The following is an 18,421-nucleotide window of genomic DNA, read 5'->3' as shown; positions in this document are numbered from 1 at the left end:
ACCTGTGCCCTAGCTAGGTGGTCTGGAAGATGTAACAGTTAGCAATGACTACACCTGTGCCCTAGCTAGGTGGTCTGGAAGACATAACAGTTAGTAATGACTACACCTGTGCCCTAGCTAGGTGGTCTGGAAGACATAACAGTTAGTAATGACTACACCTGTGCCCTAGCTAGGTGGTCTGGAAGATGTAACAGTTAGCAATGACTACACCTGTGCCCTAGCTAGGTGGTCTGGAAGACATAACAGTTAGTAATGACTACACCTGTGCCCTAGCTAGGTGGTCTGGAAGACATAACAGTTAGTAATGACTACACCTGTGCCCTAGCTAGGTGGTCTGGAAGACGTAACCGTTAGTAATGACTACACCTGTGCACCAGCTAAGTGGTCTGGAAAACATGACCTATTGGTAAATCTCGAGGACCGGGTTGACTACTAGATTGCTTACTGCTGCGTACATAATGAACACTGGAAATCGGGAAGAAGATGCTGTCACAAGATCATCCTGGGAATCTTGCTGCGTTTTCTGAACAGCTTTAGGGTGACTGATTAGAATCTGGGGGCTGGAAAGACTGACTAACAAATAATGCCATATATCTCTAGGTACTATATATACAAGCCAATTAAATAACTAGAGGGCCTGCTCGCTAGCTTACATGTGTATACTGTAGGAATATAATACATTAGGATAAAATCCTTGGGATGATGTGGCCTATTGTAACCCTGCCGTCTCCTAATGGCACATTGGAGGGTGTATATTTATGTCCTGTAGTAAGCCAGGCACATACTGTATGGTGCTCATCTCTCGGGACGCGCGCAGTCCTGCATACTGTATGTGCATATACGCGCTGTCTCTCTGTGCACGCTTAATATATATATGAGGAAAGTGAGCATCACATCTGCATGTCTGTAATGATGTTGTTTCTTTGGTAGGTCATCGCACAATGAGCTGGAAAAGCACAGGTAAGCTGCACCCTGACCACTGTCCTATGCTGCTGTGTTCTGTGTGTATCCTCCTGTACAAGGGGTTATTTATATAACACAGATGGAGCGAGTTCATGTTGCGCCACACTCCCACATTGTATTGAGTGGGTGAGCTTATTACGCTGCCACGTGGCAGATGATCTCCGTGCCACCTTAAGTCGCATTGCGACATCGGGCTAAAAATAAAATACTTGCTCTGCCTCACTTAGGTTTTATTCAGTAAAATCAGCAGCACCCGGTGTCGTTCCCTCTGACGCGCCTGCATTATTTTACTATTGCTTTGTAAGCTGTGATGCTGTAGTTAGGGGATGCAGGACCACCACGTTGGGGGTGATACAGGCAGATATATCCATGGGGAGATGATTAAAGCTTGGAGCGGTAGAAAGCAGAGAGCGATAAGCTACCAGCCAATCAGCTCTTAACTGCCTGTTATAGACTGTTTGGAAAGTGACAGGGCCTGATTGGGTGATGCTTGATGGTAGGCATGATTGGACAGAGGTATGCTGATCATACCCTGATATTTCTTAGGGATACAAAGATTAGGCTGGGTAACTAGGCAGCAGAACCTATGCACATAGCTCAGCCAGTGGCCACAGTCTATGGGGCAGATACTTTACCAAGCACAGCCCATAGCGTAACGTCTCACACTGTAGCCTCAATGACAGTGTCCCCCCTGTTACACTTATCGCTCCCTCCCGCAGGGTTTCCCGCTTCCAGATCTATTTTAAGTCCAAATGCTGCCATGTTAGATGGAAGTGACTCATTTGCCCTTTACAGGGAACGCTGAAGCATGGGGTTGGTCTTGTTTTTTGTTTTTTTTCGAGAGGTGAACAAGATTCATGTCACACAGAGCCACCTTATTAGTGACCGTTTCCTCTACGGTTGCAGTAAATGTCTTGTTGTGTCTGCGGCAAGCTAACCACAAACAGATCCCATGTACAGCTAGGCGTATACTGTTACAGGCACATTGCACCAGGGGGGGATTTACTGCACAGAGCTCTGTCCCCAGCAGATTGTGCTCCCCAGACATCGTCCGTCCTTTTCCAGATGCTGTGTGACTTTATGTCCCATCCTCTGTTATTTATAGCACAGCATTGGGGGTGTGGGACTGTTTGTAGCCCGGGCTGTACAGTAAGTGCGGCGACATCACCTGAATGTTCTGTTTTCTAGGCGAGCAAAACTAAGACTATACCTGGAGCAGCTGAAGCAGCTTGTGCCGCTGGGCCCAGATAGCAACAGACATACCACTCTAAGCCTCTTGAAAAGAGCAAAAATGCACATTAAGGTAGGTTGTCCGGGGTTCCCCTCCGTCTGACCTGTCGGAGGGCTGTTTTTATTTTTGTATTGTGGTCTCACTTAGAAAGCGCAGTGAAAAAGTTTTTTACATTCCTATATGGGGGGAATTCAGTTGGATGCGATGGGCTGTCTCAGAATGTATATCAAACCCACTGGGTGTTCACATGGGTGAGTACCCCTGCCCTGCTGCCCACAGGCCGCCAGGTTGGGTGCGTGCACCTGCCGTGGCCGCACGCACCCAGCGCATGCACATATGCATTGAGAAAGCATCGGCCCCCATGTGAACGAACGGGCCACTGCGAATGGACCTAAATAAGGTTCAATGTTCCGGGCCGTAGAAGAGGTGGCGAAGTGTAGAAGCTAGAATTAGAATGGATGCAACACAGCAATCTATCCAAACATTGTATCAAACTATTGAATCTACAGTAACACTCCCTTCAGATAGATACACACTCTCAGCCAATTTGGCTGGTTGGAACGAAAATCTGGTAATGTCTGGGAACCAATTATAATCAACCATTTGCTCCCAAATGCTGGAAAATGGACAAAAACCTTGGCATAAATTGATTTAATCAAAAGGCCTTAACCAATATGTCTGAATGACCATTTTTGTCTGTTTTCTCTGTTTGGGATAAAACGGTCAATTGTCATTTTCTCCCCGAAATTACCAGATTTTTATTCCAGCCAGTCAGATTGGAAAGATAATCTTACAGTGTGTATCCAGCTCTACACTGACTCCATTAAAATAAATGTGCATTTAACAGTTTATGATTGAGGAACTACTCCTATCATACTTGGAAAACAGAGGTATACATTGGGATACAATAATAGAGGTATACATTGGGACGTTTCAAATCCCTTTTTCCTGATTATAAACTACTCTGTTTTTAACTAGATTTCTCTGGGTTTTACCTGCAGAACAATTCTCATAAATGAAAGGTAGGGAAGCTGTGACTATGGTAGGGGATCATTTCCATTCGAATGGATCAAACAATTATAATTAAGTTAGACTTTTATTGATTTCGCTGATGTAAGCATTCCTGGATACTCCCTTATCAGTTGTGAATTAGACTATAGAATACCTGTTCTATAATCTTTTGTTCTTTTCTCTTTGTCGTCAGAAATTAGAAGAACAGGACCGAAAAGCGTTGAACGTTAAGGAGCAGCTTCAGAGAGAACATCGCTACCTCAAGCGCCGCCTAGAGCAGCTCTCCGTGCACGGGATGGAACGCATGCGCACCGATAGCATGGGCTCCATCCTGTCCACCGACTCGGAACAAGGTGAGGGGGACCTGGAGCGCGCAAAGGATCTAAACACTTTTATCAGGGTCTTTCATTTTTTATTTTTTTTATCCAGGGTTACTAAGGCTACATTGGGGGGTAACTGAATTATCCTGGGATTTACCGCTGGCTTTTGGCTTCCAGGTTGAGCCCCGAGGTTAAAACTGCACGCGGTACGAGGGTGTGCACAGGTTACTGTGCACACTAATGACATAGCTCTGGCCACTGAACTCGCAATGTATGCAGGGCTTACATTGGGATCTAATTCACCAACTCCGGCCAATCTACCTGAAAGTTAAAAGCCCTCTGTAGGTCCTACGGTAAGTGCAATGCCCCCACTAAGTTCCCCACTGCACTTGGGTTCTAAATTGCTCGAATGATTACATTGAAAGAGATCTTCGTTTTTAAGGGCCTAGTTACTAACGAAAGACTCATTGCATTGGTATACAGTATGTGCCACTGTGTTTATTAGACCTCCAGTAAAGGCTGGGCTATTTAACAGCGTTATCGGCAATAGGGTTCCTTGCCCATCGATACATTTTCCCCTTAAGCTGCATCATTCGTAACGGAGGCATAGACCATCTGCCTCTTGCATGATTCCTCTGGCAGATAGACCGAATTGTAATTAATCAGAGCCTGAACAGTGCAATATATATATATATATTGAGAGAGAGAGACAGACAGACAAAAGGTGCGTATCCAATGGGAAGAACTATCTCATGCCCACTCCATGTACCCTTTCACAATACGGTGCTTTAGGGAGACCCCTGCCATAGAGATAATGGATTGAGGAATATTTGGTGACTGGTCTCATAATTATTTTTCAGTGGAGTGTAGAAAATGAAAACGAGGAGGGATGGAAAGTCCCGTAGCAAAATCAGTATGGGGGTCTGCTGATGTGACTGTGGGTGTAGCATGGGCCTCTTCATAATACGCAAGAGTCTGATGCATGCACTGTGAAGCCCTTCACTTTAGGGGCCCGTTATCCTACCCACTTACAGTGGTGCAGGTTCCAGAGCTCAAAGCAAACATCTGGATGGGCCGAGTGGTGATGTAGGAATGCCTCCGTGCTGAGTTCAGTATATATTTACATTTCAGTGTTACAAATGAATGGGAAAAACATCCGAACACCACCTAGTAAAAGAGGAAATGAATTATTCAGTAGCCATCGTGTAATTCTGCAGGCACCGTTCGGTGTATTGCCTTCTGAATGCTTACATTGTTCCATTGCACTGCACTGTATACCTCCTAACCTACTGTGGTGCAAGACGTAAGGTCCCCATACACAGGTCTGACTTGTGCGAGGCACAATTTGGACCTGTTTTCCCTTGAACTCCCCTGGCAGCTGCCTGGGAGGGCTCCATCCGATTTGGCACTTGATGTGCCTTTTGTTACAAGCCATAAATTGCATGCGATTTATCGCATGTAAAAGAATTCCCGGGGAGCTGACGGGGGAGTTTAAGGGAATCCATCACCTTAGTTGTTTCCCCCACTGATGATCCGATTCGGATTTATCTTATGTGCTGCACATAATATCTACAGGATCCGATCTGATGCGCACGGAAACCCGCATCAGACCGGTCCTGATGTCAAACACCTCCGATTTGGACTGATTTAATCCTATACTGTATATCGGCCTGATCCGTCGGAATCAGATGACATCGGACCTGTGTATGGGCACCTTTTACTTATTGCATTTGTTCATTTATTCATCTACAGAAGTACAAAGGTTAATATTGTAGACAGCACTGATTGAGATACAATTATATTAATCATGTGAACCCAGTCAGTATTTTCCTACATAGTGATTTAATGCAGGTGAGGAAGTAAAATGCATCCTGCCTGCTAATAATATTACACAGTGGGGTAAATTATATATAATTACACCCCTAGAATGTCTGGTGCAGGTAGCACAGAGGGGAGGCCAGGAGCAAGTTCCCTGCCATTGACCTTGCTTTAAGATTTCTGGAGGTTTCGAAGGCAGGGGTAGTAGATCACGAAGCAACACTTTTTCAAAATAATTTTTATTGACAGAGAAGACTTAAAGAGCTTTCAACATCAAACACATATTACAGTTTCATGAATACTGTACATATAGATATATATGGTACATCTGGTACATCTTAAGGTTCTAGTACATAGCTACCTGTGGGTCCAAGAACAAATATCTGTCAATGTTTTCGGAAACGAGACCAGGCTTTACCCATTGTTCACACCTGGATTTTTGCGTTTCTACAATTCTCAGTTCCTCAAGTAGCATAAACTCTGTGGAAAATAACACACGTTACACAATGTACCGCTCAGTGGCCAACTTGTGGCTCTCCAGCTGCTGTCAAACTACAAGCCACAGCATGCGCTGCCACAGTCTTGCTATTGGGGAAAGCTATAACCAGGGTTGACCGCTTTCTGGCTGTCCTCTCTGGGAGAGGGCAGCCAATTCTTTGAGGCAAGGGGCAGGGCTGCCGACGGGATGGAAAAGGGCAGGATCAGGGTGGAGCTAGAGAGAAACATCCTGTCTGGGGGTATGACCAGCACATTTTTGCCATTGCACAGTAGTGGGGGGGGCTACAATTACACGATTTGTGTCATTTGGTTCTGTGGACCCTACACCGAGGGGGGGTCTTGGGAGACTGGCATCATTCTGCCTCCCATTGTGTATGGAGGGGGGGGGGGGGGGGTGATTTCCAGGACCCTTGGGCCATTCAGGGAGCATAAGCAACCCTGGCTATAACTGTGGCAGGGCATGCTGGGAACCGCTGGAGAGCCACAGGCTGGTCAGTCGTGCTCTAGGAAGAGAGACACATTCTAGAGAAGTTGTACACCTGAGTATCTGAGTATTTTCAGGAGGAGGGATCACTTGGTACCAGTGTGTGTCTGCAGCTAATTGTTTTCTATAAGTAGCCATACTCAAACCTTCTAAAGAGTGGTTAAGTGGAGATGTTGCCCAAAACAACCTATCCGCTTCTAACTATCATTTTATAGAAGTATTTGATAAAAGCTATATAGAAGTTGATTTGGGTAACTTCCCTGCTAGTCTACTTTTCCCCTCTTTAGAAAGTTTAATACATTTCCCCCTAATGCTGCTAATAAAGGCATTTATTGACACGTTGGTGTACGGCTTTTTGGATCCTGTGTGGGCTGGAGAACATCAGTTTTCTGATTCTATACAATGAAGAAAGAATAACCATACATATTTTGACTCTTGCTTCCTATTTAATGATGGAAGATGTATAGTCACTTTCTTGTGTATCCCTTCCTAAATTGTGTGTTCTTTGTTCCCTCAGAAGTGGACATTGAAGGCATGGAGTTTACCCCCGGTGAAATGGACAGTATTGGGAGCGTCAGCGACGTGGATGACCACTACAGTTTGCAAAGTGGCTCCAGCGATAGCGGCTACACACATTCCCTGAGACTTAATTCCGCTCTTTTATAGTGGCCAAAACTCTGGACCAACTCAGGACCATCCAGCTGAAAGCACTTACATCCAGAAAAAAACAACAACAAAAAAACCTAAAAAAAAAAAAAGAAAACCTAAAGGAAACAAAGAAACCTTAATATGAGTTGTTACCTGCCACTCAGCCAGGACTGCGTCCTACTCTGAGTCCCTACAGGAGCAGACCTGCTGAGAGGGGCCCCCGTCATTCCATCCACAGCACTAGAAATCCCAGCTAACGCTTCTGGTGGAGACCTGTGGTGAGACATGATGGGAAGAGGGTTATGCTAGTTGCATAAAAAAAAAAAAAAGAGTTCAAAGCTCAAATAAGCCCAATTTTGCAGTCATATCATTCCATTGCTAAGTATTACATGGAGAAACAGAGAGGAGAAGGTCACATATTTTTGATTACCAGAGATTATATAGTTTTAAGAATGAAGTAGAATTTGTACATGCTGGCCGAGTTTCATAGTTAGACTTACCCAAATAAATTATAACTTCTTGGAAGAACAGGTAGTAGATTTATCAGTGTCAGTATTTCACATACTCGTGTTTGGAGAGCAGGAGGCGAGAAAAACTTCCTTTCAATTCTGTATCTCATCATTTTGGGAAGTGATTACAATTTTCAAGCTCCTACTGTATGCAGTAAAGGGAGGGAAGGCCTTCTGGCTGTGGTTTCGTAGGCATGCGTCTTCCTTCTTTCCTGCAGTTTATTCCTTCAGTGCTGGAGAAGCAGCGTCGCTGGTTACTCCTGCACTGAAGCTGGCCCGAATGACCTCCCATGTTCAGGGGGAAAGTCTATTTTACTAATGGGAATTGCTGTAGTTGGATGAGGTGGAACGTAATGACGGTTATGGTATAACTCACCGACAGTCAGAAATCCGACGGTCGTTTCTCCGACATCAGAATCCGTCAAGAGCCTTTCTGGGGGGCGGGCTAGCACATTCAAGCCTCTTGCCGGCTCAGTGGTGAGCTGCACTGGCCTCCTATTCTATTCTCCCCCTGTGGGGGTCGTGGACCCCCAAGAGGGAAAATAACCCATGTAAGTCAGGATTTCGACTGTCGGGCTCCTTACAGTCAGGATTCTGATGTTGGAGAAACGACCGTTGGCGAAGTCATCCGGCACCCTTTATCACATGATGCTCAAATCCATTTTGGGACAGGTACGCCCCACTGCTGTCTTGTCCTCAGGCTAATCGGGATATATACTGGGACGTTTTCCAACCCCTTTTAAAATCAACAACCTAAGACTGACAGGTTCCCTAATGCTAGCTTCGCCCATCAGGAGGGTTGTACATTGTGATCTTTGAGACATCCCGGAAGGTCATAGAATCCTTTTTATACCATAACTGTAGGCTGTTTATCATTACATTTCCTTCCTCTGAGTATAGCAATATAACCTACATCAGCACACTTCATATTCGCCATGCATTTGGATTGTATATACTGTATACAATCCTTCTGCTCCATCATTATGTAATATAACATGTAGGAAGGGTGACATCCATCCAGGTTTTTTCTTGCAAAATTTACTGACAAACCACCAGACTTCCCTCTAAACATGGTATGTGGTCAGATAACACAAGGAGCTGTGCGTACGAAGCTTGCCGACGGGTTGGAACTGAAAATTTTAAAGGGGCCTTTACATTCAGCTTAAAGCACTCAGGTTTTGACGCCGAGTTGCTTTAAATTTTAAGTTCCAACCACCAAGAAGCGTAACTATAACTCTTATATAGCTCTTCGCTCGAGTGAAGCAGAATTGTGAATCGCTTGTTTTGTGTTTTAAACTTTCAGCTACCACTGCATTTAACTGAAGGCATGGCTTACAGCTGCTGCGTATTACATTGTGTTTCCTCCGCACACTAGGAAATATGTTTTGACGTCTAGAATGATAAAGAAACCTAAAAATGAAAAAAAAAGTAGGAAAAAAATTCATGCTGTGAAACGGCACTGTTTATTTTATATACTTTAAATATGTATCTATGAGAATTGTAGCAATACTATGAAGTCGTAGTCTAGTTTTATTCGTGTAACACAGCCTCGTTTTTCTCTCGTTAAGTCTGTCAGAGCAAAGCTTGCTGGGTAAAGAGGATAACACAGCCAATAAGAGTGGACCATCACCTTCAAAAAAGGGAGGCTGACCAGGTGTGGGTCTAATTAGGAACAACATACTGGGATGTCACTAGGTGCCTGTGAATTGATTACCCAGATATTGGTTCGGCTCTACTTATGTAGGTGATGGATCACTGTGTTCTCTGTCCTGGATACAATAGTACATTTGAGGCGAGATGGGGTATCAAAGCTTGGAGAGAGAGAGAAAGTACCAACCAATCAGCTTGTAACTGACATTTTTCAAACACAGCCTGTAACATGACTGTTAGGAGCTGTTTAGTTGGTACATTATCTGACCAAGATTTACTACATCTGCCCCTTAAGATGCCCATACACTAGTAAGATTTATCTTCAGATCTGGCTGGTTGGAACAAAAACATGGTTATGGATGAGTGACAGTTTGTCAGTTTTCCAGCATTTCCAAGCAAATGGTAAACTGTCATTTGCTCTCATCCATAACCATGTTTTTGTTCCAACCAGACAGATCTGGAGATAAATCTGCGTGTGTATGGCCACCTTTAGTCTGAGAGAACATGGAGGTTGTGCAAAAAAAAAGACAAAAAAAAAGAAGCTATTGACACTTTCTGGCGAGTGATTTTAGCAAGTGTAGTCTATATTTCCTGTAAAAGATTTTGTATTATATTTTCCTAAATGTTCTCATTATATTGGGGAGGGAGGGTTGGGATGGGCAAGGGATTAATCCAAACCAGAGTCTCAGGGACTCTCTTATTTTCTTCATATTGTGCCTTGGTAATCAACTGTCATTTTCTTTGACAATTTCTCAGATTATTTTCAGTGGAAAGCCTTTTAACCTGGTGGTTCATCTTGGCCCTATTACACCTTCAGTGCTGGAGTGCAGTTATAGAAATGTACCATTATGGGGGAGGGGGGATGTAACAGGGTGTGAGAGAGATTTTCTGAGCGTTCTCTCTCCTGTTTTTTTGTTTTAAACGGCAATCATGGTGATAACCTGGTTTTGCAGTGTGAATGATTGCCGCTTTAAAAAAAAAAAAAAACTTGGATAACTCACAAAATGGATTTAATTTACAATGCAGCCCAATTAGGCAAATAGGTCCTGATTTTATGTTTGTAAGTAAAGGGGGAAAAAAAGCAAGTCTGGAACAAACCATGTTGCAATACAAGGGGAGCAAATACATTTATGTTTTTTTTTCTGTGCACGATAAATACTGTCTGCTTTTGCATGCAGCCCACAAATGTTAGACAGCTTTATTGTTACACTGTTTGGACACAACCCACCCAAAGCCTAAATCTGTCTGCACATGTTAGATCTGCCCCAGCTGCAGAGCAGCATGGTTTTACCCAGTTGGTTGCTTTTTTTTGCTTTACTTGGCCCGTGGACAAATAATTGTAGTCATTGTGCTTCCCCAGCAAGGAGAGACTGTACAGTCCAATCACAGACTTGGGAGAAGGAGCTGATTCTGGTCGGAAACAGTCGCGGCTGTCCTTGCATATTTTTCTGCAGTGGCGCCAGCAATTTTATGCTAATGCCCCTGTGTATCCCTGGTGTATAGCCAGGCATCTGAATTTGCAAAGGACTGGGACACCCACTCACAGCATCTATAGATGCTGCTTTGCTGTCAGGCTCACCATCGGATATTGCTCCAGGTGTATGGTAGTTGCCGTTTCGGTGCCAGAGTACGGCCTCCTACGTAGGCGATTTTGTAAGCAAATGCTTTCAGCGACACACCCATGACACTCCCTTAAAATGCAACATCTTGATGCGTCTGATTTAGCCACTGCCCAGGAATCCCCCCATACATTTCAAATACACTGCCGCCTGCCTGCATTTGTGCTGCTGCTCTGTACGATTAAAGCTGGGAGGTGTGTGATGTGTGTGATGTCACTCAGATGCGAGCACAGATGATGCACACCGCTCAGCTGCATCTGACATCGCAGCTGCGTCCGACTCAGAATCCGCACTGGCTACAGTATAGGACACTTTTTAGAAGAGAAGACATTGTAGATGTCCACTTCCATTACACACCGCCCCTAAAACTAAACACCAATCTGTTGGCATTTAAACATTGCCCTCACATTCATACCAAGACGTGATCAAAGTTACTGTATAGTAAATGTCACTCATTCAAAATGAATTGATAAAATGAGCTGCTTTGGTTCAAAATAAAAAGGGCTGACCCCTCTACATAGGGGACACGGGTACAATTTCAGACTCCCCCCCCGAGCGAGCGCGTAAGTTTGACCGATGGTAGCACCAGCCTCGCACACGTGATTTAGTAAGCCTAGACCTAACACTTCTGTGTACGTAAATCCGATGTTACTCAGCTGACGCCTACCAAATGTTGTAGCTGAGTAAGAGGTGATTCGCCGGTCAAAATAAATAAGGCAAAAGTTTAAAACACAAACTTCTTTAAATAAGTGCAGAGAACATTTTATTTCTAGTTGTAGCAACATGTTGAAATCCCGGCCTGTACTATTAAAGCAGACATCTCTCTCTCCGCTAAGAAAACCAGTTATTGTTAGACAATTAATACATGTTGTGGCAGCTTAAGATCAGTGGGGGATTGCATTCACAGGATGAGAAATGTGGCATTTACGTAGCGAGCCAATCAGATTCTTCCTCCTTTTTCTTGTGAAGCCTAGAAGACTAAAGAGGACGTCTGATTGATTGCTATGCTTTTTCCTGTGCGCAATGTTTCATGAAGGTCCCCTGTCATTTGCACTTACTTGGCTTTGGGTCTTGCCAACAAGGACATACACATATGTATGTTTATTTTATTTTTCTGTTAGTCACATGATTGATTCAGGTTCACCCCTTCATTACTGGATGTTGGAGGGGGGTGGTGCAGTCACTACACTCGGCAGCTGAATATTCTCTTTGGTGACTGTGCTGGGGGTGGGGGGAGAGGTGACCCTCTCTCGCTTATTAGTGTTGCTTAGGAACTTGGCAATATTTAAACGATGTATTTGAAAGCGGAAATAATTAGTAGCTCTGTTATTTACCATTGTACTCGGCGAAGGTTTTAGTAGCCAAAACCATATTCAGCCTATCAGCACTCTAGAACGGAGTTTCAGCAGTTGGGCTTCCCCAATCACTCATTGCTTGTAATAGGACAGGCGGTGGGTTTCCGAATGTTGGATATGCCCACAAAGCAGCTACTCTCGTGCCTCTGTAGGCTACAGGTGCTTTTAATTGGAAATCACGTGACCTAGACCTGCTTTAGGCAACAGCGGACTGTTACCATTAACCTAGTGAAAGAACTGATCGTAATTGCAGAAACCAATAAATGGTGAAGCAGTGTCGGTCTGTTGTCAGAAGATTGTCTTGCACAGAACCAATGTGTAGGGTCACTACCAGATCAAATAAAGAGAATTTTGCACTGATACAAAGGAAACCAAGCCTTGAATGGACATAAAGTACCAACCAGCTCCTAACTGTCCCTTTTCAAACTCATTCTTTGATGTGGCAGTTCGGAGCTGATCGGCTGGAACTTTATCTCTAACCAAAGCTTCGTAAATCGTAGTAGTAAATATTTAGTTTTTCTATCCTGGGTTGTTCCTGATTTGCACATTTTGCGTGTCTTTGTGGACTTGTTACCCACGTACCGTGGATGCAGCCCTTTTGTGGCATGCCTGTGCACCAGGAACCAATCCCATCACTGAAGCAGGAGGAACTCCATCGAATGTATTAGATCACTGAGGACGAATATGCTTAATGTTGGTACAGCCCTCAAAAGGGGCTTCTTCCACTGTGTGTGTGTGTGGGTGACCGCTATAACACAGTCACTCTCCCGAAAGGTTTGCATCCCCTGAATTGATTTAGCCATTCATACGAAGACATTCCAATTATGTTCTTATGCCCTTAGCATTTAGTAATTACCATTGCTATGCAAAATATTACTTACAACATTTTACCCCCATGCTGATTTTAATACACATCAAGGATTGGCATTACGGCATCGATGTTGTTGACTGAGGCAAGTACGGTTTCACTGACCAGTGGTCAGATGAGATTACTGAATTCTGTACATTGTCCAATCACATGTTAAAGACTTGAGATTATTTCTGTAGGATGTGATGCTTTACATCTGAGAAGATCCTGTATTTATGTTTAGCACAATGTGGTCAATAAAGCTTATTTGATGACATTCATCTGATACAGTCCGATAGAGGACAGTGCCTGGAAAGTGGCGTAATATCGGGAGTCCATGCAAGGAGGGTGCAAGTCAGACACTTGCAAGAGAACAGTATGAAATAGCCTTGTTTTACGCTCTTCGGCCTACTAAAATTCTATTCCGTTTTTTAAATCAGATTGATGCCCGTTTGTGACAACTGGCGACAAAAGGTGATTCCCATAACGGGCAGTCAGAATTTGCTTTTATAAAGTGTAGTAAATAAATCTGATCAGTTGTTATGGGGATCGCAAGCCTTTTTCTGCTTATTATTCAGTATAACATTGACATTTTTATACTATACATTACTTTTGGACAAGCCCTGTATGGTGACAATGGACTTTGGATATTTCCATACCAGTTACTAGAATCTGATGTTATTCTCGTAAATTACATTTTAGGTTGGACCTGGATGTACTGTACTTAAATTATTATAGGCCTGGCGGTGTAAGCAGCAGTGTCAGGATCCCATAGTAACCGTGTCAGATGACCTGACAGGGACTGAGATTGCAATGTAATAGGACAGAACCTCAACATTGAATGGAATTCTCTGGCACAAAGTTTTCAGAGGCCGGAAGATACATTTGTTCATAACTTGCACAGGTCATGAAGGCCGGCAATGGCTTGGGCTCAGCGTATTGAAATACTTTGGTTCATCAGAGGAAAGGACGGCCACTGGTCAGTTGTCACCAACACCGGTGATAATAGTTGTCCGCCTCTTTTGTGACGATAATTTGTCACCCTTGCAGGCTATTCAGGAGTAATGTCTAGACTGAATGTGTCATCCACAATGTGGGGTTCGCTGAATTCCTGCTACTTGCAGAGAACCTCAGATAATTCGCCATTTGGGTATATATGTATAACTAATGTATGCTTCATGGCACTTGGTGTCATTGTTCTTTTTGGCGCTACAATCGCTTTATGCCAAAATAAGACTAGATTTTACTGTGGTGAGTGACAAAAAAATGTGCAGGGTAATTTCATATACAGAGGATTTGTATTTTTGTGACCATTACTACCTTGTTTTTCCCCCTTGTTCCAGTCATTACAGTAGATAGCTTGTTTTAATTTAGGTTTACCAATGAGATTAGTCTTCCTTGTATAGAGCCTAAAATTAGCTATTTATCAAAATGGACATTTTGCAGGTGTACTTATTAAGCTCGTCATAGTTTTCAGGTTGCGGTACTGTGTGATTGCGCGCCAGTCGGGAGTGAGCTGTTATTTCACACAGTTTGATTTTCAAACCAGCAATGGTTAAAAGCCCAGCACTATAGCCTTAATAAAGGGCAAAAATCGAAACTGTGGCAGCCCTGGGTTGCGACCCCAATAAATCTGAGGTAATTTGCTTTTTGTGCATTACCTTCATGCACAATAGGAGTCCTCCAAATGAACATTCATATATGAGATTTCTCTTCTCTTAGGTGTAGATTTACTAAACCTTCTAAAACAGACCGGTGGTGGCGTTGCCCAACCAATCAGATTTTATCATTTTCTAGAATTCACCAGAGAAATTAAAGCTAATTTCTGATTGGCTGCTACATGCTACACCTTCACTTATTTTTTCAGAAGTAAATACCCCTTACTATCTGACCTATCCATAATTTAAAGTATGTGTGTTGTCTACCGTGGAGACAGCCATTTTGGACCAATACCAATCAGTTCTTTAGAAGGAAGCATGATTGCCTCAGTAAAGTCAGTTTCTAGCGAATTGATTGGCTGAGACCGCAAAATGGCTCCCATCGGTTTAATGTAGGCAAAAAGCAGATTTATAGTAGGAGGTAGTAGTCATAACGTTACAGGTATGCAAACTATTAAATCTATTCAAAAGTCAAAGTTCTGTTTAAGCTTTGTCTGTTTCTATTGTACGATAGCACAGTTCTGTTACTGGAACCCTGGCGATTCAACAAATGAGTTCTTTACACTATGGAGAGACCAGAAATATATATATATATATATATACCCTTTATATTTTTAAACCAACCAGTGTATATTTTATGTTTTTAACTGAACAAAAAAGGAAAAAAAGAATGCCATTATTTTTTTTCAACCACTGCGAGAGAGGACGTGGGATTCCGAAGTACAGACATTGTTTTGGTAATAAGTTATACTGGAGAGAAGACTGCATGATCCCCGTGAACGTTTTATGTTCTATTAAAATGTGCTACTTTTGTCAGAACATTCATACGTGTTCCCAGACGATCCGACCGTACATCACGGCCAATATAGCTGGTGACAATGCTGCACTGGGAGATTTCTGTGCCAGAAAAACAAATTATATATATATATATATATATATATATATATATTGCTTTATAATGTGTAAGATGTATAATATTGTAAAATTCTGAACACATGTTCATGGTGCTGGCTACAACTGGTAGCTTGCTGATGGTATTGTGCTCTGTCATACTTTCATTGTAATATACATACAAATTTTTATATCTGACTTGTTTCTTGTGGTCTTTTTTACTTTCAATTCCCTTTTTGCTGAACAGTCCTGGCTGATTGTTGTCAAGGAAACAAAACCATTATGATTAAACAGCAACCGTAGGTAATTTTCCCTGCGCCAGCTGCGGACTACTGTATGCCGCGTTGTACACATCAGAGCACCCACGATTGGATCCACAGCTGTTGCTATTAAACTTGCACACTTGCTACAGTCCTATCACTGGTGCAAAAATCGGTCTGATGTAATGACACATATGCATAGCCCAGCCCACAGCTCACCTGTCATTTCATAGTCTGTGGGGCATATTTACAATAAGGGATATTCTTGTCATCACTTCTCACAAATGATAAATGGACAACCCCTAACTGCCATTTTTTTCAACACGTGGCATGAGCTGATTGGCTAGAGAACCATTTAACATTTGTAGTAAGGAATAACAAGAATATCACTTGTTCTATCTGCCTTTAATGTTGGAAATTGACAGGAGCCGATTGGTGGTATCTTTTATCTTTCTCCACTTTAGCTCTCTTCAAACTTGATAAATATCCCCCATTGAGGATCCCCATTGGGATCTGTCACATCTAAAAAAACAAAACAAAAAACTTCAAAGCTTTAAATACATCTTAAGAACTATTGGCCTATGACGATGAACTAATGTTCTTCTCTATACAGTAATTGGCAAATATGATGGTGGATACAGTAACCGGTCCAGGAAAGATACTTGTTTTGGTCTTAAACACATGTTATACCCCTTTCACACTGCACTTTTAAAATGGTATATTGCCGTTTTTTTTCCATTTTAAAACGTTTAAGGCTGCAATGTGAAGGTGCCAGAGTTGATTTACCGGTTAAAGTTAACTGGTATTTCAACACGGTTAAAAAGCAGAGTCCTACACGTTTCAAAGCTGTTTTTTAGGCAGTGTGAATGGCTCTATTTCTATGGCTTGAAACGTGTCCCTTGGGGGTTAAACAGGTTGAATGTGTGAATGGTATTAAATGCTTTTTAAAACGGTTTTCACCTGCAATGTGAAAGGTCTTAAGGTTCAGGCCCGTTTTAAAGTCCCATTTAAGAATACAGGGTCAATACCCGTTTCTGCAATGTGAAAGCAGTATTATAGTCCTTTAATTGCCAGTTAAAAAATACATATTACAATTGATACTTCTTTTACTACATGACATGGTTAAATTTCACAACATTATTTAAAATGAGACTTTCATAATAACGCCTGTTGAATAACAGATTATATGGCATTGGGGCAGCACAATTATGGTCACAACATACGCCATAACAATGCATTCTGTTAGACAGGGGAACCACTGGAACAACACTCCAATCATGTCATTGTGCATTGTGGGTAGCATACTAAAGGTGGCCATACATCTACAGATCGATTGTCAGATTGGGCCGGTTGTAACAAACACCTGGTAATATCTGAATGACCGTTGTTGGCAGTTTTCCAGCATTTCAAAGCAAATGTTATTTGCTCTCATCCATTGCCAGGATTCTGTTCCAACCAGCCCAATCTGACGATCCATCTGTAGATGTATGGCCGGCTTTACCTTAGAATCCATTCACTGGTTTTATGTTTGGTGTGTTCTGCCCTGCTGCATTCAGCGCCCCCACCGGAAAATCACTTAGACCTTCCACTGTCTGCTTCGGGAAGCTGGGTCTATCACAGAACAGGCCAAAGAAGAACAAGAAAACAATGCCGTTAGGTTGGAAACTGCCTGGAGTAATCTAGCTGCTGCATGATACACAGAGGGGCATGTATAGTCCTGGCCACACAATTCTGTAGGACTAGAGTCTTGGTACAAGAATGTGTATGGTAGCTAAAGCCATGAACAAGAAAAATAAATTGAAATGGTCCCAAGGCGCAGCCAATTCGTGCAGTCACAAATCAGATGAGGGACCACAAAAGCCGTCCCCACTAGTAGAGATTACAGGAAAAAAAACGAACTTGTTGGTGCTGGATTTGTTGCCGCAGATGTTCCTTTAGTAAACAAGGGTTCCCCCGGTGATATTCAGTGTACATGCAAAAAATGAATGCAGTGTGTCAGAATAAAATAACAATGTTGGTATATCCAAGAAAATTAAAGATCCGGTGATTGCAGAGAGAATCCGTACCCAACTCACAGAAAAGTGGGAGGAGATGCACATATAAAGGCATCTTTCGTAACGAATCCTCCGAAATCACCACGTGATATATAGTGAATCACAGATTACCAAGGACGGTTGGCTTTCACTTAAGAGATGCGTACCGTACATAAGAAGTGACTGAATATTCTTTGGTGTAAGCGGTCTTCCTGTGAAAGCGGTCATTGTCCAATGTGACTGCCCCTCAGGTGATAGTTTTTTCCTTTGTTTTATTTTTTCCTTTCCATTTTTACTGCCGTCAACTGCCCATGGTAAATGAGATGGGGGCAGATAAGGATTAAAGTCTCCAAAAAAGATACCTTTATATGCTTCAAAAAATCCTTGCATCGAGTGAGTACGGTACGGTACGCACATGAGGAAGAAAGTTATATTTTGGTATAGAGCGATTTAATACACTCTAAGTGGTGACCCTATAGCTAAAGCCATGTTAATGGGGTATGGGTAAAAAAACGGACCCAGACAAGACCCCAGACCGCCGGACCGGACATCAAAATCTGCAGTCCGAAACTTGTAGTGTCGGGGGGGGGCAGCTACACCAGGGAGTGGAGAAGGGGGAGAATAAA

The 18,421-nt window shown here is 42.8% G+C and overlaps 1 protein-coding gene across 2 annotated transcripts in view; it reads left to right on the top strand.

Annotated features, from left to right (window-relative positions):
* Nucleotides 1–15,700, top strand: part of MXD4 (MAX dimerization protein 4) — a 50,886-nt gene extending 35,186 nt beyond the window's left edge. For both annotated transcript variants that reach the window (XM_083151422.1, XM_083151414.1), the window contains exons 3-6: nt 931–960; nt 2,152–2,266; nt 3,399–3,558; nt 6,843–15,700. In XM_083151422.1, the coding sequence (XP_083007548.1) occupies nt 931–960; nt 2,152–2,266; nt 3,399–3,558; nt 6,843–6,991 (454 nt within the window). In that variant the 3' untranslated portion in view covers nt 6,992–15,700. The remainder of the gene's footprint in view (nt 1–930; nt 961–2,151; nt 2,267–3,398; nt 3,559–6,842) is intronic.
* Nucleotides 15,701–18,421: the final 2,721 nt, after the last annotated feature.

This window comes from Crinia signifera, chromosome 1, assembly GCF_055691185.1.
Source record: "Crinia signifera chromosome 1, ASM5569118v1, whole genome shotgun sequence".
Taxonomy (NCBI): domain Eukaryota; kingdom Metazoa; phylum Chordata; class Amphibia; order Anura; family Myobatrachidae; genus Crinia; species Crinia signifera.
The sequence above is the reverse complement of the archived record's forward strand: the minus strand, read 5'-3'. Positions and strand labels throughout refer to the sequence as shown.